The 26,059-nt window shown below is 35.4% G+C and overlaps 1 protein-coding gene across 1 annotated transcript; it reads left to right on the plus strand.

Annotated features, from left to right (window-relative positions):
* The first annotated feature begins 2,338 nt into the window (after positions 1-2,338).
* Positions 2,339-6,931, plus strand: LOC136219297 (ABC transporter G family member 26). The gene is made up of 8 exons (XM_066006657.1): positions 2,339-2,678; positions 2,801-3,093; positions 3,195-3,350; positions 4,132-4,315; positions 4,410-4,688; positions 5,658-5,942; positions 6,021-6,305; positions 6,390-6,931. The coding sequence occupies exons 1-8, from the start codon at positions 2,469-2,471 to the stop codon at positions 6,765-6,767; spliced, it is 2,070 nt and encodes a 689-aa protein (XP_065862729.1). The 5' UTR covers positions 2,339-2,468; the 3' UTR covers positions 6,768-6,931.
* The last annotated feature ends 19,128 nt before the right edge of the window (positions 6,932-26,059 follow it).

A 26,059-nucleotide genomic window follows, 5' to 3' on the forward strand; every position in this document is an offset into this window, starting at 1 on the left:
AAAAGGTAGGTTGAACGGAGAAAAAACAAAATCCAGAAGTTAGAATTTGTGCATCTCAATAGATAAGACTAGAAAACACTCTAGATCAAACACCATTTATCTAATTTAATCTAGCAAACATAGTTGTTAGACTCGTACGAGACGCGAGTCGACTTGTACTCGATTCTGGAGGATTTCGAGTCGACGGTATGGTATGACTAGAAATCCTTCTAAATCGGCCGAATCGGTGGTGACTCGGCCGAGTCGGTCGAGTCGGTCGATTCATGGCAATCATTGAAAAAAAAAATCTTATGACCCAACATATACAGATACAATACGACTCTTCACTTATGAGGAAATGAAAATAGACATTTAGTGGAATAAATGATATCAGAGACTCTTCCACTTCATTGTATGCACTGTTTTTAAATAATTATATGATTCTGTTACGTTAGAAACTTCTCAAATTAATTTAATAATTGAAAATTATATCTGTACATTTCTGTTATGTTGGAAACTTCTCAAATAATTATGACTCTTCATTTTCAAGTTATGAAATTGAAAGACTCTTCAATTTTTATAAAAAGGTTATATATTTCAAAACTTTTCTCCATTCTTTCAATTTTCTACTTTTTATCTCTCTATTTTCTTTTGATTTTCCATTAACTTTTTGTCTCTCTATTTTCTTTTGGTTATGGATGAAGAAGATGATGATTCTTTTGATGTTAATGCATTGTTTGGCGATTAGTTTTATTAGAATTGCATTAAATTTGAATTTTAACTTAAGCAATGGATATTAAATTTGCATTTTTAGACTCATATTTAAAGTTAAATATAGTTAATATTTTATTTTTTAAAATATTTTGAATTTCATCCGAATCTTACGATTCGATTCAATTCACGAGTCTCGATTCACAAAATGAGATTTCGAGTGACGATTCATATCTCGATTTAACAACTATACCAGCAAACCATATGTACACTGAATTCAATTTTCAATTCTCCATTTTTTCTCTTAATAAATTTGGTAGAAAACAGGTGTCTAATCATTCTGATTTTCATAGATTAAATTCATGATCTTCATTTCAACATATTAAGTTTTTGATTGTTTTTTTTTTTTTTTGTCACATTAAGTCCCACCTTACCAAATTAGTTAACCGTGTACATAAAACTCGGTTAACAGAACGTTACTCATTTTATCTTTGTCTGAAATTGTATGTTGTGCAGTTGAAAATAAGATTTTTATAATTTATCTCTAACCACATCATATCTATAAAAAATTATTTTTGAACCCGTAAAAATACAAATTTCGGATGAAAATAAAATAAATAACACTCTATTAACCAAATTTTACGCTAAAAACTGACTTTTTATTTTATCATTGGAGGCTTAATATGACTAAGAAAATCAACACTGATGGTTCTCGTCTGAGAGACGGGAGAATTGCTGCAGGAGGGGTCTTTAGAGACGATGGAGGCAGGTGGGTTTCTGGCTTCTCTCAGAATTTGGGTATTGGTACTTCCTTTTCTGCAGAGCTTTGGGGGATTCTCTCTGGCCTGAAGCTGGCTAAGGATCTAGGGGTGAAGAAGCTTCTGGTTGAGTCAGATAACCAAGAAGCGGTTAAAATGATTTCTGAGGGCAAGTCTGTTTGTCGGAATAGCTTGAATATTATTAAAGGCATTAAAAGGATTGAGTCCTCCTTTGAGTCTATTAAAGTTTGTTCATATTTATAGGGAGCAGAACCGCGTCGCGGACCGTCTTGCAATGGAAGGGTACTCTGGTTTGTTGGGTCTTTCTACATTTTCTTCTCCACCGGGCTTCATTTCTTCTTTGATCTTGGAGGATGTGGTGGGGGTCAGTTTTCCTAGGCTAATCCCGGGTTGAGTTGTTTTGTTTGTTTGTTTTTCTTCTTTCCTTTCCTACCAAAAAAAAATGAAAGTTTTATAGTGGTGAAACTCTTAGCCTAGTGGTTGAGAGCTTACCTATGACTTGGGAGGTCATGGGTTCGAATCACATCCAGGTCTGGTGGGGATTTTTCTTTCTTCTTTAATGTAAGCGCATTATGCTCAAATTAAAAAAAAAAATGTATTAAATGAAGAGAAGCTTTTTTTTCAACAAAAATTTTCGGAAGTTGTCTCATCTACCTATTCCAACATTCTTTGGATGCTATCATGCGACCTTTTTTGACACATTCTTGGAATGTTGATCCTAGACACATCAAATTTTAACTACAAATAAATAATGAAAATATAAAAGAACAATTTCTTTGATTATTGTGTAATATTTAACATGGAAAGCATGTGGTCTACCAACTAAAACCCATAATTCCTTCATAAATAGGCAGGCATTTGGTCTATTACAGTTAATTCACTTACATTTGCTTGTTTTAATTTTGATTAATTAACAACCCCTTTCTTTCATTCATGTAATTTACTCTTTATTATCTTTAGCTTGTTTTTCATACTTTCTTTCTATCTATCTATCCAAATATGGAAAGTAAAAAGGAAGATGAAATTGAAGACATTTCTTTGTCCCCTCCAACTATGGGTTCTATGCAAATTACAGGCAGCAGTTTTGGCCACAACATTGAATTTATGTCTCAAGCTTATCTCAGAAACAGATATTCTGAGATTAATATTGAAGATTATTCCTTTAATCTCACTTTGACCAATGATCATCCTCTTCCTATTTTTCTCAAGGTTAAGTTTGGTTTTTTTTTGATAAAAGCAGTTCCGAAAAATGGAAACAAACGGGCATTTAATTAATATTATCTCTAAATATATTTGCTGATTTTGTTAGACTTGTTTTTTTATTTTTTCAGTTTGAAGATGTGGAGTACAGAGTGAGGAATGGTAAAGCTTCTTCTGCTAATCCAGTGAAGGCAGTAATGTCCAAAGTAGCCTCACAGTTGAACATGGAGCAAGATAATGGAAAGAAGATTCTCAAGGGCATAACGGGAAGTATAGGGCCTGGTGAAATACTTGCTCTAATGGGTCCTTCTGGGAGTGGTAAAACTACATTGCTTAAGATAATAGGAGGAAGATTAAATGCTGATAATGTTAGAGGAAAAATCACTTACAATGAAGTTCCTTATAATGCTGCTCTTAAGAGAAGGTTAATTAATTGCTTAATTAATTAATTAAGTTTATGTTGATTACCATTTAATTAAATGTTTGTAAAGATTGAAACTTTGTGGGGAAAAAAAAAATGGACAGGATTGGATTTGTGACACAGGATGATGTGCTGTTCCCACAATTGACTGTCGAAGAAACTCTTGTGTTTGCTGCTTTTTTAAGGCTGCCTGAAAATATGAACAGCCAACAGAAATATAACCGAGTTGATATGATTATAAAGGAGCTTGGACTTGAAAGGTAAGGCTACTTATTAGTGTTTTATTAAATAGATTTTGAGTTAAATTTGGATTGATCTGTATAACGCGCAACTTTTTCAAGTCTAGTTTGGATTTATCTCTAAAATAAAAAATGACACGAATATTTGATTACAATTATATTGTCTTACATGCCATTTTTAATAGAAGCAAACATATTATAGTTATAGGCTCAACATAAAATTAACCGGTTAGTTTATTATATAGACTTAAGGTCAATTGTTATTCATAGCGACGTTTCTTCTTTTTCTGTATAATGTTTTATTAAATAGATTCCAATTTGCATTAACATGTACTACACAAATTTTCATGTCTTGTTTGAATTGGCGTATGGACCATCATTGATATTTTGAATTAATATTACATTTTTTTGTTTTTTTACATGTCAGATTTGATAGAAATAGTAAAATTGTATAAATTAACGGGTTAGTTTGTTATACAAATTTTAGATTAAATTCGGGTTGACACAACAATAATATAAAGATAATCTTATCATATTCAGATTGACTGGTTGAATATAGAAGTTTCATTGTACTCTCTTTGGAGTAATACATCCAACTAGTGAAAAACAGATGTATATCACCTCAAGAAAGATGCTAAAGAAATAAATATGCATGGCAACTAACATCAATTAATTGGTGGATTGTATTGCTCTAGGAGAGTCTCGAACATCCTAATAGTCGGTATAACACAAATGCGATGCACATATACAAACTTTTAATGCCTATATTACCTTAATAAGTTTGGGTTGTGTGTATTGGTAGATGCCGGCAAACAAGAATAGGAGGAGAATTCATAAAGGGAATTTCAGGAGGAGAAAGAAAAAGAACTAGCATTGGCTATGAAATTCTTGTTGATCCTTCCTTACTGTTACTTGATGAACCTACTTCAGGCCTTGATTCTACTTCTGCAAATAAACTCCTCCAGGTTCTTCAAAGTTTAGCTAAGGTACCTACACAATTAATTAACATCGCTTTTCCTAATTATGACCACAAATTTCTAACAAATGATTAATTTTTGGATGGTTAATTTATGAATTCAGGCAGGAAGGACAATAATTATAACAATTCATCAACCTTCAAGCAGAATGTTTCACATGTTTGATAAACTTCTGCTCATATCAGAAGGTTACCCTGTCTACTATGGAAAAGCAAGAGAATCTATGGAGTATTTTTCTTCATTAAATTTCATCCCAGAGATTGCCATGAATCCTGCTGAGTTCTTGCTTGACTTAGCAACTGGACAAGTCAACGACATAACTCTCCCTCCGGATCTATCAATGCCTGCTTCCGCTCCTGATTCCGAGAAAGCTGTGATTAGAGTAAGAAGTGAGGGGAAAATGACACATTTAGGCTAGTTTGAATCCTATTTACAGGAATAGGATAGATATCAACTTATTTCCGAGTTTGAATTCACCCCGCCGGGCATACCTATTATGTCAACCAATATAAGAGGCGTGGAATCAGAGAAATATTGTCTCTGTTCAACGGGGCCAAAGAAGATCTGCCTCCCATACGCCAACCAAAAAGGCGGATGTATTCAACATTATGGCATATGCAAGGTCTACCCGCCTTTATGGCAGGCAGTCATGCAATGGATCCGCCTACTATAAAGGCAAATGGTGGGCAGATATTCTGTGCCCCTTTTGAGGCAGTCAAGTCACGTATTGGCCTGTTTGGCAAATAGTTGTTAGCTGATTACATTAACGGTTAGCTTATTATCTTTTTGGTTAGCTGATTTGACTAGCTGATTGTGTAAACTTGTTTGGTAAAACTTAGTTAATTGCTAATAGCCGTTCATGTAAAATGACAAATAAGGACATAGTAAAGTCTTTAGTTGGGATTAAAAGGTAGTAATTAGGAGTAAAAATTTCTTTCAAACGAGATGGAGCAATGAGCTAGTTGAAAAAACTCCTAAAACCAGCTTTTTCAAAATTAGCTTTAAACCCTTTCAAACCTCTCTTTACCAAACACTCCTACTTAGAGGTTTGAGTCAAACCTCTAAAGTGACTCAAACCTCTAATTTTACCCTAAAAAGTTATTTACCAAACAGGACCATTATCTGACTCTACATATCTCAGTGGACGTAATACATTCGTCAATATGAGGGATGGGGTGAATTAAACTCACCCCAAATCCAGAAATAAGTTGATTTTTAGCCTATTCCTGTAAATAGGTTCCAAAACTACCCTAAAAGAGTCATTTTCCCGAGATGTAAACTCTTCCAATTGTTCCATATATACATTTTCATCTCCCCTTTTCCACATTTGTTTTGATATGTCCTGTATCAGTACCTGCAACTGAAATACAAAACTCAGCTGGAGCCAAAAGAGAAGGAAGAGAATCATCAGCACGCAAAGGCACCTGAACATCTACGACTAGCAATTCAAGTGAAGAAAGACTGGACATTGAATTGGTGTGCACAGTTCATGATTCTGTTTAAACGAACATTTAAGGAAAGGTGCAGAGATTATTTTGACAAAGTAAGATTAATTCAAGCAGTTGGAGTTGCAGTCTTATTAGGCCTTCTTTGGTGGAAATCAAAAACTACAACTGAAGCTCAACTAAGAGATCAAGTAACTACTACTTTTTCCTAATTGCTATTAATACTTCACTTAATGATTGAATTATAACATAATTAATGTTGATTGCAGATTGGATTGATGTTCTATGTATGCATATTCTGGACATCATCCTCAATCTTCGGAGCTGTATATGTGTTTCCATTCGAGAAAATGTATCTAGTGAAAGAAAGGAAAGCAGATATGTACAGATTAAGCGTATACTATGCGTGTAGCACACTATGTGATATGGTAGCTCATGTGGCTTATCCAACTCTTTTCATGATTATTCTCTACTTCATGGCCGGCTTTAAGAGGACTCTTCCTTGCTTCTTCTTCACTTTGTTCACCATTCTACTCATTGCAGTTACAAGCCAAGTAAGTATATATCATACTATCTCCTATTTTTTCTTAACGTCAAGATTACCCCTAACGTTATTGGATATTTGTATGGTATTGTAGGGGGCAGGAGAACTGTTCGGAGCAGCAAGTTTTAGCATAAAAAGAGCAGGAATGTTTGCATCATTGATACTAATGTTGTTTCTACTGACTGGAGGATACTACGTGCAGCACATACCAAAATTTATGCAGTGGTTGAAGTACTTGTCATTCATGTATTACGGATTCAGGCTACTGTTAAAGGTGCAATATGATGGAGAAGATAAGTATGAGTGTGAAAGTAAAGGGGGGTGTAGGAATCTTCAGTCTTCTCCATCTTTTGATACAGTGAATTTGAATGGTGGTCTTCAAGAAGTTTGGGTCCTTATTTCTATGGCTTTTATTTACAGGATTTTTGCTTACTTTTGCCTTCGTAGGAGGATTCAAATTTCTCATCTTTGACTTAATTCCCCAATGTAGAGAATTATAATTAGATTCACATGGACATGGAATAACTTTATCATTTCTAATCTATTCTTATACACTAGCTATTGTTTAGTTTTATGTATATATATATTCCTTGATTTCATTTATAGGCAGAGACAAGGAGGCCATGGGGTGCTGTTTACACAATCGGCTGCCGGGAAACACGTTTGAAGTGCATATTCGAATGTCTTCCTAATATATTACCACCATTACCGTTCATCAACATATATACAAGTGAAACTAGTGCATATCTTACATCAAAATCAGAAAACAAATAAATAAAAATTGTAGATGCAAAATAATCAACTAAAAGGAGCAAGGAAATAATGATGTTATTGAAGCACAACAAACATTTATAGGAGTTGGAACTTACAAGTGGATCGAAATTGAAAGTCTGAATTTGAAGGAGAGCTGGAGAGGAATCGCAATTTGCTGAGGATTGAAGCCGGAAATAGAGTCGGTGATCGTCATTGGTTGCGCCGACTAACCGAAGGAGAGGGAGTAGCTGAAAGTTACAAGGCGAATGAGGTGAACAAAGGCAAGTGATGGAACCGCAATTTCACTAATTAACAGTAACTATGGACAAATTTGTTATTAATCACGTTATGGGGTAATATAATGTAGGGGACAATTACAAAACTAGCACCTTTTAAGGGGTTAGTTTTCTTTTCTAACACACTTTCAAAATCTCACCAAAACTAACACATTTCATTAACTAAATTCCAACCTTACCCTCATCTCTAACATTTTATAACGTTGTCTTTCCCCCCATTTTCCCCTTTTCGTCCCGCTCTCGCTCTCGCTCTCTCTCTCACTATCTCTCTCTCTAAAGAACGGGATCAATTTACAGACGCCGATCAACATTCAATCCAACCCACAGTGTGTGCTTCAAGATTTTATACACAATCATGTAAGTTTTACATTTATTTACAATATTTAAAGCTTCGTCCTATTCATGGTTAAGATGTATCATTTTGTTTCTCTAAAACCCAATGTATATCGTTGATGTTGCCATTTCATGCTATTACTGTTCGTGCGAAACCCTAAAATGAGTGACATTGTTGTAAGAAGATGCATTTGATTTGGAACTTCAATCTGCGGTTTTCCCGACAGTGTGTCGATATTTGTCGATATAAGATGAATATCGACAGACAGAAATGTATGATTTTCCATTCTAAATCATAAAATTCAAACACAAAGCACATAAAACATAACCATATATTTTTATATTAAAATAAGGAAAAAAATACATAAAACATAAGAAAACGAGAAAAAACACAGGTAAACATAATAGAAAAACACAAAACACATAAACAAAAAAAAAGAAACAAACACAAAACACCTAATAAAAGTACGTAAACATTAAAAACAAAAAAAAACACATAATAAACTAAAGGTACTCAGGACCCATTAACGCCTCAGCGTAGTCCTTCCTGGACTTCTCCAAGTCCCTCTTGAGGCGCCTCACTGTCCTCCTCAGCCGCCTGTTTTGTCCCATGACTGACTCCAGAAGGTCAGATGTTTCTTCTGCAGCCCAAGACATGGTGTGTGCCATGCCCCTCATGAACCTCACTATTTCGTCCGTGTCTCCATCACGGAACGAAAGGATGAAAGCAGTCATGAGTTCTTCGAACTCGGGCAGAGGATGAGGTGGTGGTGGTGGTGGTGGTGGCGACTGTGGTGATCCTGGTGGTGTTGCTGCCATTTTTTTGATAAACTTGAGAGCTGAAGAGTTTACTAGAATGAATAATAAACTATGAACAGACAACGAGTCCATTTATAGATGAAGGAACTATAATATGCATGGGGAATCTCAACAGACTATATATTCATATGCGAATAAGAGTGATCATTACATGCATTTAATGCTCATTAACAAACCATTCTAGAAAAAAGTCTATTCATATTCCGTCGATATATGTCGATATATGAGCACTGTCGACATCTATCACGACAATACTTCGCAGATATGTGCCGTTATATGTCGATATGTGCCGATAGGTGTCGAAATGTATGTTGTATCGACATATATCGACGTATTTAATGCTTAGAGTGAAAGTCAAAGTGAGCATTACATGCATTTAAGGCACCGCTTAACAGATCATTCTAGAAAAACGTCTTTTGATCTTCCGTCGAAATCAGTCGATACATGATCACCATCGACATCTATCACGAGAATACATTGTAGATATGTGCCGATATGTGTCTATATTTAAGTTGTATCGACATATATCGACATATCTTATGTTTGAAGTGTGTATACCAATAATATATAATTTTCGTTAGCTTTCTTCATTTAGTTACAATAATATATAATTTACTTCTGTGTTTATGATAATGCAGAAATATGTCCACCCCGAATATTTGTCTGTGTATGCTTTCATGGGATGGAGAATGGAAAAAAGAGGGGCCCATGGACACTATGATATACGTTGGTGGGCAATCGAAGGTGCTCCATTTTTCAACGCCAACTGACTATCAAACTTTGAGAGATAGAATTCACGCTTCCTTGAATGTTGATGCAGCCTGTTTTGACATACAAATGGCAATGCACACAACATACGGTCCAAATAAACTTTTTGGAAGATTAGCACACATAGTGGATGACAGTGATATTGCTGGTTTCGTTGAGTTTTGTAGATGGAATAAACCCGATGTGATGCCATTATATGTGACTCTGACTTCTCGAACAAGTGTTGCGGAAGTAAGGCGACCAATGGTTGCTAAAGTACGGCGACCAAATGTTGCGGAAGTAAAACGACCAATTGTTGTAGAAGTAAGACGACCAATTGTTGCTGAATTATGGCCACAAAATGTTGCTGACGTAGAGGCAACCAGAATAAGTTATTGTGTACCTAACATAGCAATTGAGACTCGTGGTCCGGCAAAACATGTCATGAATCCATATACTCAATCTCCTGTTGGGCTAGACGATATTACATTGGATCACAATTGTGGGTATGATAATGTAATGAACGGGGATGATCAAGGATACGGTAATGGATGTGATAACGATGACCATGGATATGATAACGAATACAATGGATTTGACAATGATGATCACGTATATGATAACGATGATCGCCAAAGAGACGTTTCAGAACCATCGATTGATAATGTTCTACCAAGTTTGCATGAGATTGATGATGAAGCAGGAATGAGAAGGAGAACGGATCCATTTCGGTTTGTTCCACAAGTACCAGAGGATGTAGACATTCCGATGAAAACTACAGAATCTTCGGGGGATGGTGGTTTGAAGGCGCATGATATGTTCAAAAGCAAACGAGAACTGCAAGATGCACTTGGGAGATATTCAATTGATAATATGTTCGAATGGAAGGTGCACAGATCAACTAAGTCTTTGTTTGAGGTCCGATGCAAGCATGTTGACACATGCAAGAAGCGGGCTAGAGGTGGAGTCATACTCGGTTCAGATATGTTCATGCTCCGGAGAATTGACAGTATGCACAGTCACACTTGTGATAGGGGTGGACAACTATTGCCACATCATAGGCAAGCGGGGAAACGAGTAGCAGGTATCATACTTAGTGAGAAGTTAGATATGGAGAATCGGGTGTACCGTCCAAGTCACATCATTTGGGAGATTGAAAAATTGTTTTCAATCAACTTATCTTACATGCAAGCTTGGAGAGCAAGATGTTGGGCGGTAGATAGCACGAGTGGTACACCTGAAGAATCGTACATGTTGTTACCTGATTATTGTGAGACACTGAAATTTGTTAATCCAGGTACGGTGACACATATTGAAACTGACGATGAAGATAATTTCAAATTCTTCTTCATGGCCATTGGTGCGTCGATCCGGGGTTTTAACGCACATATTCGACCCGTTATATGTGTAGATGGAACACACTTAAAGGTTAAATATGGCGGGGTACTTTATGTTGCAGTTGGAAAGGATGGTAATAATCAAATTTACCCAATTGCATTCGGAATTGGGCCGAATGAATGTAATGAATCATGGTCTTATTTCTTCACGAGGTTGAAAGAATGTATTGGTGATGTTGAAGACCTCGTTATAGGGTAAATTTCATCAATGGTGTACAACCTTTGGTCCATTTCACACTTTGGTGTAAAACCTTCAATTTGTCTCACTAATATATACGAACTTATAGGTGACCTCCCACTTTGGTGTACAGCAGGTAAAAATGACCGGTCAACGCAAAGTCAACGCGCCACGTCAGCGGTTTGACCGGTCAAAAAGTCAAAATTTGACCCCCTCATGTAAAATTACCTATATGCCCTCTTCTTCTTCCTCTTTCCTCTTTCCCTTCTCTCTCTAACTCCTTTCTCTCTAATTCTCTCTCTACCTTATGATTAGAATCGGACTTTTGAAAGAATGAAGTATAAGTTTGGATATTAGTTTGGATATTTGGGTTGGATTTATGTTAGTGCAGCCGCCTACACCCTTCTCTTCCACCCATCTTCTTCCTTTGTCTCAAAGGAAAGCTAAGCCTCCTCTTCCATGGCCGCCGCCCGTCTCTCTCTCTATCTTCACGAATCTGACCGACTCCGGTGACCTTTACCACTCATGGCCGCCGGTTCTCTTTGCTCCGCCGCCCCTTACTCTTCTCCGTTCTCCTTTCTTTTTCTTCCGAAAGCGATTTGTAAGCGAACCAGGATCTGCAACATTCGAGTTTGATCCGCCTATGAACCTTGGTTCATGCTCTACGTCTGTTATTGTTTCAAGCCATTGCCCAAGGCCTGCTCCGCCTGCTCTATCTTTTACTCAGTCTGCCATCGTCTCCTTCCCCGATAGTATACTCGACACCGGTCAGCAGCAGCAGTGACGTCTTTCTTGGCAGCGATGATATGATGGAGAAACCGAGGACATCTTCCTTCACCGTCTGGAGTTTAATTCCGGTAAAGCTCCTCCGTTTTTATCGTTTTCGTTCTCGTATTCTTCTTTTCCTTCTCGTTTTTGTTATTTCTTTTTCTCATTTTGTTCGTTGTTTTTCGTTGTTTTTTTGGATTCTAACCATAAGGTACAGTGAGAATTAGAGGGAGAGGAGTTAGAGAGAGAAGAGAAAGAGAAAAGAGGAAGGAGGAAGAAGAAGAAGAGGGCATGTAAGTAATTTTACATAAGGGGGTCAAATTTTGACTTTTTGACCGGTCAAACCGCTGACGTGGCGTGTTGACTTTGCGTTGACCGGTCATTTTTACCTGCTGTACACCAAAGTGGGAGGTCACCTATAAGTTCGTACATATTAGTGAGACAAATTGAAGGTTGTACACCAAAGTGTGAAATGGACCAAAGGTTGTACACCATTGATGAAATTTACCCCCTCGTTATAATATCATATAGGAATAAGAGCATTGATTATACAGTCAATATGGTGTATCCAAATGCGGTACATGGAAGTTGTGCTCAGCATTTGAAACAGAATGTGAAGGCTAAGTTTGGGGGCGGGAAAAAGTTAGACATAGCGTATTGGCAAGTTGCAAAAGCCTGGAGGACCTCTGATTTCCAGGAAAGATTCGCCAGACTTCGTAGTATATGTCCGGGGGCAGCGGACTACCTAGAGGAAGCTCGAAGAGAAAATGGACACGTGCGTACTTTTGCGCACGTCGGTATAACATTATGACGACAAACATATCAGAATCATTCAACGCGAGAATGGGAGATGGTAGACGTCTACCGATCACATTGTTGGTTGAGTATATAAGGACAATCCTCCAAGCATGGTTTCATAAGAGACGCACAAAAGCAGGTTTGATATTAGGACCTTGTCCCTAGTATAATGTACTAATAGTTCTTATATGCTCATATATTGAAAATGTTTTTGCAGGGGAACGGGAGACTTATTTGTCCGCGTTTTATAACAAGAAGATGCATAAACATGTCAATAAGTCAGTTCGGTGTTCATATAAGCCCATTGATGCTCACAATTTTGAAATCGGCGATCGAGGTAAGGGTGGAATAGTGAATCTGCGCGCGGGAACATGCACGTGTAGGAAATGGCAATTGTCATATTTTCCATGCAGACATGTATGTAAGATTGCATCAATGCATCGATTAGAGAATGCATATGCGTGGGTGCATCGCTACTACAAAAATGAGACTGTACGATTGTCCTACCATGAACCCATACATCCACTAGGCCACCAGTCTGAATGGAAAGTTTGTGAGACTCCTAAGCGGGTGCTTCCTCCAAAAAAGGCTGCGCCTAGAGTGGGACGTCCGAGAAATCAAAGTCGAATACCGTCAAGGGGCGAGGAGGTAACTCCAACAAGATGCACCAGATGCGAGCATACTGGTCATAATCGAGCGAATTGTACTAGTATGTTACGAGTTCCATCTCGGCTTCCACCAACAATATCGAGTGAAGCAAGCTGCTCTAAAAACTCAGCTGGCAAATAATGTACTCTATCTTGTGTATTGATAATTTGTGTATTGATAATTTGTGTATTTTTCCATGATAATTACACGATTGAGAGTTTGTGTCCTTTGAATCAGGAGTTTACGCAACAATATGTCATATACAGACGCCGATATAGTCCCATATCGACCATATAGACATCGATATGGTCCCATATCGACTATATAGATGCTGATATGTTCCCATCTGTCCTACGTACACGCCGATATGGTCCCATATCGACTATATAGACGCCGATATGTTCCCATCTGTCCTACGTACACGCCGATATGGTCCCATATCGACTATATAGACGCCGATATGTTCCCATCTGTCCTACGTACACGCCGATATGGTCCCATATCGACTATATAGACGCCGATATGTTCCCATCTGTCTTATTACCAACAAAAGTCTATCACCAATAACAATTTACATTAATAAGTTACCAACAAACGTTTACATTTTACAAAAGATTATAATCCAAGCAAATTAGGCCTTGTAATTAGATCATTCTGGTTGAACAATCGTTGGTTGAAGAGTTCCAAGCACACCCGCGGCCTATAGAAACATCCATCAGACCCGGAGAATCCATAATCCGTACATAATGGCCCTTTTTCAACATAATGCTGAGCAAACAAGCATAGGAAGACACCACAATCATTGGATTTGCGCAGCTGTTATGGGCACCCGCGAGCCCTCTCCCACTTTATCAATCGATTACCGTTACCAGGCCTCCCACTTTTAGTCCAATATTCGGCCTCTTCCATTGCTCTTGTCATAATACGAAACCGGGGTTCTAGCCATTTGTCTATTGATTCGTTGGATGCATTTGACTCCAGACTATCATAGAACTCCATCCTCATTTCTTCCACGTAGAACACACCGAGTAACCAGTGTTCTCCTTTATAGTTGATGGGTATTAGCACATGTTTAACCTCATACCAAGGCCGAGTGTGAAACTCTTCCATCCCATTGATTCGTTGCACAAATGTCTTGGATTGTCCCCATTTTCCGGGTTTGTCATAATTCTTGGTCATATTTGCAAACTCCATAAACCCAAAGAATTTTGAGTCGATGCCAGTCCAATCCTGACTCTGATGGACGTATTTTCCATTCAATAACCATAAAAATGCATTTACAAGCTGCAACACATGCAAAAAATAAGTACAAACACATACAAAGTGAGCAATATAAACCAAAACATGTAAAGTGAGCAATATCTTACTTGGTTGTCTATGTACTTTCCAGTTATCTCTGCCTCTTCAAACCACGATACAGTCTGTCCCCAATCGGTTCCACCTAACTTCCTCAGCTCATCATGGGGGGTACTCTTCTTTCAGTCGTCATATGCCTGTAGAAGGTGTCCTTTTATACGATCGCGACCATCGTGTTGTTCCACGGGGTACTGATCATCATCATCATCAAAATGATATTCCATCTGAGGATCAGTGAATGGTGACTTAACGTCTTTCCCAGGTTTCTTTTCTCGCTGGGGTCTCCCTTTCACTTCTGCTTCCTCCTTGATGTTTCCATCCCTTCCTCTCCCTCTTCTTCCTCCTCTTGCCCCTCTTCCTCCCCTTCTATCCCTTCCTCCTGCATCCCTTACCCCCCCTCCTCTCCCTCTTCCTCCTCCTCTTCCTCCTCCTCTACCTCCTCTTTTGCCCTTCCCTTCCTCCTCATGTTTAACCTCGATAGTCAAATCTTCTATTTCTCCTTTGTCTTCACGTCTAGGTAAAGATGATTGGACAACTTGGTTAACCAGAAGAGTAAGTTGTCCATGATCTATCTCAGCATCATGGTCGTCATGGCTCTCATCCTGTTAAAACACCAATTAGAAACACAGATTATATCATTATTCTATGTTAAAAGCACCAGATTAAACATTAAAAACAAACTTACATCAATCATTATAACAATTTCCCTCTCCTGCTGTTTATTCTCCCTCTCCTGCTGCTCTTTCTTCTCCCTCTCCTCATGCTCTTTCTTTTCCCTCTCCTCCTGCTCTTTCTTTTCCCTCTCCTCATGCTCTTTCTTCTCCCTCTCCTCCTGCTGTTTCTTCTCCATCTCCTCCTGCTGTTTCTTCTCCCTCTCCTCCTGCTCTTTCTTCTCCCTCTCCTCGTGCTCTCTCTTCTCCCTCTCCTCATGTTCATTCTTGCCCCTCTCCTCCTGCTCTTTCTTCTCCTTCGCCTCCTGCTCCGTCTTCTCATTATCCTCCATCTCTTGTCCTCCAGTCTCCATCTCATACATATCAACATCCCGTTGTGACTTCATTTCCTGCACATCACGTTCTGAAACGGACAATCTATTTACAAAGGCATTCATTTTCCTCTCTTGCTGACCAAACTGTTCAGTTATCATCTTCTCTTGCTCAGCAAACTTGTCATTCATTTTCTTCTCATGCTCATCAAACATCCTCCTCAGTAGTCATTCCAGACCAAATTGTTTCTTCTTCTGGACAGGTACTCTAGGTGAGACAATGAAGGCATTTTCATCATTATCAGTCTCAGATTCACTGTCATCCTCTACATCAACATCTCCCTCTTCATATGTACCCAATCCCTCATGTTCCTCCTTTTCCATGCCTTCATCCTCTTGCTCCTCTTTCCCCTCTTCTTCCACCTCTTTCCCCTTCGCAACCTCTTGCCCCTTTTCCTCCTCTTGCCCCTTTTCCAAATCGGTAAACACTTGGTCATAATTACACGGCAGACCATCCACATGGTTTACTAGATGTTCATACCATGAGCTTTCTTTCTCCATGTCTTCAGCTGTAAGTTGCGTGGCATTTGGTTTTATACCCGACTAAAAATACAAATGTACAAATAAACAAGTCAGTCAGATGTATAGCACAATAGTGACACATATAGGCACAATGATTGGTCAACTTACTTTAAAAATGGCTAGAACCTTGGGCAATTTAGCGATACTGGTCTTTTTCCATCGTAGCCATCGTGGGATGCGAGTGCCTTTCTTCTCATACCATGCCTGGGTGGCATCCCATACTTCGAACAACCAAGCCTGCAACCAACATTTCTAGTATACAGAATATACACACATCATACCTGAAATACGTGTGCAAAACCATATAGGTTGTATGAGACACGGTTAGTCCTAAAATTCTCCCTATAAGCGACCAATTGATCAATTCGGTCTTTTCCACCATCTATCCCATTAACAAGAGACTTGTAGGTCACATCCCAGCCACAAACACCCCACGGGAACTCGTTGAACAATCTTGGAAATTCAGCAAGTTCCAACACCCAAGGAAGAGCTTTTTTTGCGACAGTGTTATCCAACACACAGCCAATGGCAAAATACAACATGGCAAATGAAACTGCATCCTGATCATATTCATCCTTCCAAACAGTTTGCAGCATAATTGTTTCCACCTCTTTAAAGGTTGGTGTAGGGATGCTTGGAAAAAACTTATTCCTAAATCTATATGGCTTATTTATCGCACTGAACCTTTCCAGAAATGCTTCCATGTCTCCAAACCGTAACCCACTTAGGAGTCCAAACTCCCAATCCCCAAATCTTAACTCAACACCTCTAACTTTGAAGCAAAGCTCCCTGGGTTTGAGGTCTTCACGTATGATCTCCCTTGTTAAAAGGGTATGACAAAGGACTCCTGCAAATACTACATTGGTCATATCCAGATACTGGCCGAAGAAACTCTTCCTAAATAGATTTACTTGGTCTACTGTTAAACAATCCTTTATAACTTTTGCTGCTTCTAGGTTACACCTAACTGTGATGACGCTTTCCGTTCCAAATGCTTTTTTGTATTTATATCCAGATTTCTTCTTGGCTTTCTTCTTCGAAGGAGAGCCATGCTCATCTCTCTTCCTCTTGTCTACACGATCATGCTGAAAAATGTTGTAGACATATCATCAGGGAACATACAATTAAGCTAATTATAACGTTGAGCTAGAATGAGCTAGCGTATGCTAAAATAAGAGAGTTATCAGTAATAGTTCGTCGATATGAATGTTCTATCGGCAATATAACGTCGATATGAATGTTCTATCGGCAATTAGATCGACGATATGAATGTTCTATCGGCAATTAGATCGACGATATGAATGTAATTAAAAGGGTCCATTTACATATCTAACCCACCTTGCTTCAATATCAACAAATTAGACATTTCATCCACTTTGGACAAGAATACCCATATTTCTATTCGATCCATTCTTCTTCTTCGATCCATTCTTCTTCTTCTTTCTTCTTCGATCGAATCTTCTTCTTCGTTCGATTCTTCTTCTTCTTCTTTCTTCTTCGATTGGTTCTTCTTCTTCTTCTTCAATTTCTGATTCCAATCATTAGTGATTATTGAAGTATTATGTTCAATTTCCCGTAGAAATGGTATGTTTTTAGCTTATATACATGTTTTTCTTGCTAGTCTTGCCTCTTTCTTCATCTGTAATGGTATTGTTTCAATTTCCTCTATTTTCCACCATTTTCCGTCAATTTCCTCCATTGTTGTCGCATTTATGACGAATTTGTCGCATTTCGTCACAAATGTGACACCACTTCACAAATGCAACAATCGTTGTCGCATTTTGTCGCAAATGCGACAACTTGCTGTCGCATTTCGTCGCAAATGCGACAACTTACTATCGCATTTCGTCGCAAATGCGACAACCGTTGTTGCAGATGCGACAAATCTTGTCGCATTTGCGACGAATTCGTCACAAATGCGACATCACAGCAGTTCAATTGTTAGATTTTTTTTCTTTCTTATTTTTTAAGATTTCCTTCCTGATCCTCTTCCGTAGACACTAGTTCTTCAAAGGTTGAACGAAACAAAATCTCTTCTCTCTATAAACCACCGTCTTTTCGCCCGTTTGGGATGACGAGAAAGACGTTCAGAATCTGAGAAAGAAGATGAATTGAAATAAGGGTATTCTTGTCCAAAGTGGATGAAAGTGTCTAATTTGATGATATTGAAGCAAAGTGGGTTAGATATGTAAATGGACCCTTTTAGTTGGGCTAGATTTGTAATTAGCCCTATAATGTATTTATAATAATTTAGGAGTTTCGTATCATATTTGCAAGTAATAATTATAATTTTATTATTTTATTAATAAAGTGATATATAAAAATACAAGAGCATATAACAATAAATTTAAATATTTGTGTTATTCCGTATGTTGTTAGGTTAGTACTCAACCCTAACCCAATCTAAAAATTTGTATGTCAGTTTCGTGACAACCCAAAAATGACACATTAACTATTAAGCTAAACTCAACCACTAAAATTATGTGTCGATTTCGTGTCGTGTTATCGAATCATGTGTATTTTGAACACATTAAATTTTGGGCTAATTACAAATCTAGCCCAATTAAGAGGGATCTTTTACATATCTAACCCACTTTGCTTCCATCTTACCAAATTAGACACTTTCAACCATTTTGGACAAAATTACCCTTAGTTCTATTCAATCATCGATCTTCTTCTTATTCTTCTGGTTCTTCTTCTTCTTCTTCTTCTTCTTCTTCGTTTCAACTTCTTCTTCGGTTCATCTTCTTCAATTTCTAATACCAATCATTAGCGATTTTTGAGATTATTAACGTATTATGTTCAATTTTCCGTAAAAAATGGTATGTTTTTAGCTTATACGCTTGCTTTTCTCGTTGGTCTTGCCTCTTTCTTCATCTGTAATGGTATCGTTTCAATTTCCTCTATTTTCCACAATTTTTTTCAATTTTCCTCCATTGCTGTCGCATTTGTGACGAAATTTGTCGCATTTCGTCACAAATGCGATAAGAGTTGTCGCATTTCGTCACAAATGCGACAAGAGATGTCGCATTTCATCGCAAATGCAACAACTCTTGTCGCATTTGCGACGAAATGCGACAACTGTTGTCGCATTTGTCACATTTCGTCACAAATGCAATAAGAGTTGTCGCATTTGTGACGAAATGCGACAAAGTTCGTCACAAATGCGACAGCAATGGAGGAAAATTGAGAAAAATTGTAGAAAATAGAGGCAATTGAAACGATACCATTACAGATGAAGAAAGAGGCAAGACCAACGAGAAAAGCAAGCGTATAAGCTAAAAACATACCATTTTTACGGGAAATTGAACATAATACGTCAATAATCTCAAAAATCGCTAATGATTGGTATCAGAAATTGAAGAAGATGAACCGAAGAAGAAGTTGAAACGAAGAAGAAGAAGAAGAAGAAGAAGAAGAAGAAGAAGCGGAAGAAGAAGCAAAAGAAGAAGAAGAAGAAAAAGAAGAAGCGGAAGAAGTAGATCGATGATTGAATAGAACTAAGGGTAATTTTGTCCAAAATGGTTGAAAGTGTCTAATTTGGTAAGATGGAAGCAAAGTGGGTTAGATATGTAAAAGGCCCCTCTTAATTGGGCTAGATTTGTAATTAGCCCTTAAATTTTTTATTTTCTATCACACTACACCTGGTGACTATAAAAGTCACCTTTGAACATAAACTTTTTTTTTTTGAAAGCTAACTTCATTAATGAACCGTAGCACTATAAAAGTTTAGTATAGAACGCGTAACAAAATTCGGAATAGCATAAAAAATAGACGGGCTAGCATGTTGGGAGGCCGCTCTTGCAAACACATGAGTTAAGCCGTTTGCTAGCCTTCAAATAAAACGGATTGAGAAGTCGTTGTTTACTGACAATAAAGATCGTATCTCTCCAATGATGTCCCCAAACTTCGAGACATCGGGATTTGTAGGCTGGAGAGCCAGCACTGTCAATTGTGAATCTGTTTCGAAGACGACATTTGTTTCTCCCCTATTAATAATCCAATGCATTGCTTGAACAAGTGCCTAAGCCTCTCCCTCGCGAAATTACCGAAACCGAATACTGAAATTACCAAAATAATTCATACCAACACCGAACCGAATAACATACAAAGAATAACATACAAAACTGAAATATAACCAAACCGAAATATTTGGTGTAGTTTGGTTTTAAAAATCGAAAATTTTCATCATTAAATTTATCTCAATAATAAAAAAAAATTGAAATACTTTCAAAATATATTCATATTAGCTTATTATTTTAACAAAAAGAAATTTATAAATTCAAATATATGTGTATATGTATATATAAAATATGTGTAATTTAGTGCGGTTCGATTTTTTTACATTTTTAAACCGAACCGAATACCGAAATAGACCAAAAAATAAAACCGATGCCGAATCGAAATGTTAAAAAACCGAATCAAATAACTGAATTCAATCGGTTCGGTTCGGTATGCAGTTTAAACCACACTGATGCACACCCCTTGTATGGTGAGGTGAATGAGGTGAATAAAGGCAAGGGGCAAAAAACATCTTGAACCCTAAACTTTTTTTTTTTTCATTACACTTTTTTTGTGTACATTCAATTTTTTATTTTCCACTTAATGTTCTTTAAGTGAACAAGAATTGAACCGAATGTTATTAAATTGAACTAATAATATTGGATTTTAAAAATAACAATAATTAAAATAAACAAATTTATAATAATAATAATAATGGTTCTAATAATAATAATAAATATAATTATAATAAATAATGATAAATTACTGAACTGAACTGAATACTACTGAATTAAAATTACTGATACTGAAATTATGTGACAAAGAACATGGTCTGAGTCTTATGACTATAAAAGTCACATTTGAGCATAAAATTTGATTAATATAATGTTATTAATTTCACATGCGTTTGAAATTTTTATTTTTAACAGGTTGAACCAATTTTTAATATGTGTGATATGGTTATAGAACAATTGTAAAAAATTTATTTCGAGGTGTAAATTATTTAATTTCAAACACGGATTAAATTAATAACATTTTTAAATGAATTAAATATTCACGACTAATTAATTTGATAAGTAATGACGTTTTTTTGAACCAGATAAGTAAGGACTTAATGTTATCAAAAATAAATTATCATATATTTGTGTTTAAACAAAAAAAAAGATCAAGAAATACCAAGTGGTGAAGCTCTTAGCCTGTTGGTTGAGAGCTTATCTATGACTGTAAAGGTCATGGGTTCGAATCACATGGGCAGGGTGGATTGAGGATTTTTCTTTCTCTTTAATGTAATATTTCTTTGTTTAATATAAGTGCATCGGGCACAACTTAAAAATTAATACCAAAAATTAAGAATCTCAAGATGCTTTTTACCAAAAAAAAAAAAAATGTAAAATTCAATCTTTAAATCTATCTAACATTACAAAAAAAACAAAAAAAAACCATAATCTATATATAATATAAAATAATAATAATAAATGTCACTTTCTTTTTTTATTGATAAAAAATATAATTTAATATATAAAAAATTAATTTTAATTATATTATTATATATCTTTTTAATTCTTTGTATATCTATATATCTATATTACTGTTAAAAAAATTAATATAAAACTCTCTTATCATATCAATTCCAAATTCCTAATTATCAAATATTCACAAATTTTATGATAAATGAAATCTTTCATAAAACAAAAATATGAAAGCAAAAATATTTTCAAAAATAGATCCATACATTGCCCTTAACTTTTCCATAAAAGCAAAAGTTAAAATTATATACTTTCAATCAAGCTTTTTCTTCTTCTTCTTCTTTTCTGTCCCAATTATGAGCTAAGAGTTGTGTTTCGGATGAGTACTGAAATAAATTTAAAGTGATGGGTTTTTTTTATTTTATTTTTTTTATAAAAAATTGATGATTTGGTGGATAAATAAAAACATGCATGAAACATATTGCTTAATTAAAATATTCAATTCTTTTCAAAAAAAAATTAAAATATTCAACAAATTATTTAACTTTTTTTGTTCCTTCGCTGGTTGTCATACTTTAAAAAATATATTATAAACATCTCCTTAAAATTAATTGAGAAATTTTTTGAAAAATAATTCACTGAAATGATATGCATATAATTAAATTAAATTAATAAGATCAATTTCTTATATATTTTTGTAGCTAGTTTATTTCCAGGAAACATTTCATCTACTATGAGTAAAGAGTTTATTGACTCTGTTTAACTCGTTGTTTTTTTTTATTGAATTCGGACATGCTTATTATTAAGAAAATTACATACAAAATCAGATTTTAATTTTTATTTACAATTATGAAAATCATTTTTATGTATTTTATCATTATATGATTTGAAATCTTAAAATATAAGATTATCATAATTTTATTTTTGTTTTTATCAAATTTCCAGTTAATCAGTTATAGACAAAAAAAAAAACAGATTTAAAAATAACCATTAAATTTGACATTTAAATAAATTTGTTTAATAGTTTGAGCCACTTGTAAATAATGAGTTAATCTTGACTATTGTATAATTTTCCCTTTATTATTTAATATTTGATCTGCTAAGCCATGTTTGTGTAAATCTACACATTAAATGAATCGGGTATAGAAATTTTTTCAAAAGCCCAAACTCGCATCGACTCACTTATATTATTATTTTTTTGTCTAAATTTATTTAGGATTATCATATATACGGGCTTTAGGACTGTATATAAACATTTAATATGGTAATATATTCATGTGTTTTTGTGATTGTGATACCAATTTAGAATTTAATTAAGAAATTGACCCATCCGTGAACATTATGTCAACCCATTAGTTATATCTAGAAGCTATATAGAATTATTAGCTTTCTACTCAATTATTATCAAATTATTTTATAATATATAATGACAACTAGCATGCCATCAGCACATCGATCTAATAACGTGCCCTCAGAACAAATTGTGTCTTTGATTATGAAAAAGTAATAATAAAGTCCCTCAAATAATTTTGTTTAATATTTAAACAAGTAGTACTGTAATTTATTTCATTAAAGTTTTGAAACTTTTATTTGAAGCGATATTTAACATTTTTAGATACGACAATATTACCTTAGAAATATTGGTATTAATATCATAATTTAATTTGAGTGATTTAAAATAAAAGTTAGAAGATCTTTTCTAGCAAAGTTGGCGGAAAAGTCTTCTCTGCCCTCTAATTTTACAATAATTCTGGTCCGAATGTGAAAAACTTGATATCCCTGTTCTTGTCAGATTAGGGTTTAGTTCCGAGAAATTATATACGCTCCATATTGTGTCATTTGTATATTCACGTATATACATTTTAATGTCACGTCATATAGAATATGTGGTTTATAATTTATAATTTTATTTTTTAATATTTATATTTGAACAAAAAGTCAAATTAACCTTCAAAGTTGGTAAGAAATGTTAATTTAACCCAAATGACATCAATTAAATCTCAATTAAATCTTAGGTAAATTACAAAATTAGGTTAAATGGGAGGCCCATTTACATATTTAACTCATTTACTCAACCTACTACATATCTAGACTGTTTTATGTGACTTTCTCATAATACCCTCAATATTTACGCGCGGTTGTCTTCCTCCCGTCTGACTTCGCAGAGGTTACATTATATGCGAAGTTTGCGAAGCCTGCGAAGCTAATATGCGAAGCCTGCGAAGCGAATGTTTGGTTTAGTTGATGATTTTAGTTAGCATATGCGAAGCCTGCGAAGCGAATGTTTGGTTTAGTTGAACAAAAAATGGCAAACAATAACGGATTCTAACATTAAAATCATAACATTATCAAAATTTACAACAAGATTGTAGAGAATATCGGAGATGAAAGCCAAAGAAAATGAAGAATATTGATCGCCGAACGGAGAAACTGAGAAAACCGATGGGAGATGAAAAACAGAGAACCAACAGAACCAGAAAATTGAGAGAACAACCACAACTTGAAGAGGAAGACCAGAAAACCAGCAGTAAATCACAATAGTAGAAAGAGAGCCGTAATACCAGAAAAAAATTCAAGAACAGTCGAACCAGGAACCACTGAAGCAGGTGAAGAATATATGGCGGTGATATAAAAGAAACGATCGCTGTCTTAGTCGAGAATGGAGAGAGATGTGAGGAAAAAGTGTTGAAGATCTTGCAGGTTAGATCCTTGTGGAAGGAGGAGGAGGAGGAGCCATTTTGGATGAAGCCACAAAAATCGTGCATTTGGAAGAGAAAGGGAAAGAGAAGATGAAAGATTGGGGTATTATGGGAAAGTCACATAAAACAGTCTAGATATGTAGTAGGTTGAGTAAATGGATCTCCCATTTGACCTAGTTTTGTAATTTTCCCTTAAATCTTTAAAGTTGTCGTGAATATTTAAATTAATCCATGATCAAATCAGTTTTGAAAATAAAATATATTTTTTATACTAAACTTTATCATTTTTATATTTAGTATTACATTTATGATTTCAAAAAAGTTATACGCTAGTGTATAATATCGATACACTACCGCAAAAAGTAATGTGTCAACGTCAAAACATTTTACAGTTATACGGAATATAATAGTTTTTAAGTATAAATATAGATTTCAAGTATTAAAATATAAATATAATAAAGTCTGAGTATCTAAAATATATTATTCTTTGAGAGCTGATTTAGTCATGAGTTAATTTGACATTTTGCGTCAATTTCAAAGACTGGATTGATACCCAAAGATTGATTTGGGTTAAATTGACCCTTCTTGCCAACTTTAAGGGTCAATTTAACTCGTTATTCATTTATATTTTAGGGTTAAATGTACCATTGATCACTGAATTTTTTATGGTTGTTTCAAAATTGTCAGTCAACTTCAATTTATCTTAATAAAATCATTCAACTTTGAATTTTTTTCTCAATTAAATCATTCGGGCGACTTCAAGATAAAAAAGACACCGAAAAGGTAACATGACTGCCATTTAAGCAGTAGTCAATTTTCACTGATGATCGAAGCAACACATGGTTATCATCTAGATTACACGTGGTCGTCAACTAGCTTACTAAAATGACATGTATCAGCAATGTGGCAACCATTTTAGTTATCTAGATGACAGTCACGTATCGTTTCAATCAGCTAGATGGAAGTCGATGTCCTTTCAATTAGTGGTGAAAGTTCACTATTGGTGATGTGACAATCAAATCACTTTTCTGGTGATTTTTTGCTCTTGAAATCACCGAAATGACTTAATTGAAATAAAATTAAAAGTTGAATGACTTTATTAAGATAATTTGAAGTTGAATGGTCATTTTAAAATAATCATAAAAATTCAGTTACCAATTATACATTTAACCCTTTTATTTTACAATCAAGCATCTTGTATAAATAATCAATTAAAAAGTGTATATTATTAATTAATTAATTACATAGGGTTGATTTTTTATTCATTATAATGTGATTAAATTATTGATCTCAAATACAGATGACATAATATATCATATATGTAGTAAATTCTCTCCGTAAATTTCAACACATTTTAATAGTTTAGCGCTTTTTGATAAATATTTGTAAATTTCACTGCAAATTATCGTCAAAGTATGTGGTTTTGTCCTAATCTTAGAAATGATCTATACCTTTTATCTAAATTTATTGGCGAAACTACAAGGGATCACAGAAGGTTCTTCGACCCCGATTTTGGGAGAAAAACCGAAAAATTAAATTTCCCGACAAATTATTTTGTTGATAAATAAAAAAAAATCGCCTATAATTTTGTTATTACAGAGTTTGAGGCAAATTCAAGGGTATGACAAAATTACCAACGATGGTTCCATTTTATCCTTAATAGAAAAATAGTATTTTGGTAGTACACTAAGAATGATTGGCAGTACACTAAGAATGGGATGTATTCTGCCAAGTCTAGATATAAGGCACTAGAGGAGTAACAATGGAGTCAGTTGGTGGGAGTTGAGTGCGTTAGAATATGAAGACTTAAGATTCCACCTCATCTTCAATTATTTACGTGGAAGCTATGCTCTAAATGTCTGCCACTTAGACCACTGCTACGATCCAGGCACCTAATAATTCCTAATAACTGCATCATTTGTAAAACAAATGTGGAGTAT

This window comes from Euphorbia lathyris, chromosome 2 (genome assembly GCF_963576675.1).
Source record: "Euphorbia lathyris chromosome 2, ddEupLath1.1, whole genome shotgun sequence".
Taxonomy (NCBI): Eukaryota; Viridiplantae; Streptophyta; class Magnoliopsida; order Malpighiales; family Euphorbiaceae; genus Euphorbia; species Euphorbia lathyris.

Bases quoted from the DNA above. Each gene is read 5' to 3' on its own strand.
- LOC136219297 (XM_066006657.1), top strand. From the start codon at position 2,469: ATGGAAAGTAAAAAGGAAGATGAAATTGAAGACATTTCTTTGTCCCCT. The intron at 3,094-3,194 runs GTTAATTAATTG...AAAAATGGACAG, and splicing joins AATGCTGCTCTTAAGAGAAG to GATTGGATTTGTGACACAGG. The intron at 6,306-6,389 runs GTAAGTATATAT...ATGGTATTGTAG, and splicing joins TCATTGCAGTTACAAGCCAA to GGGGCAGGAGAACTGTTCGG.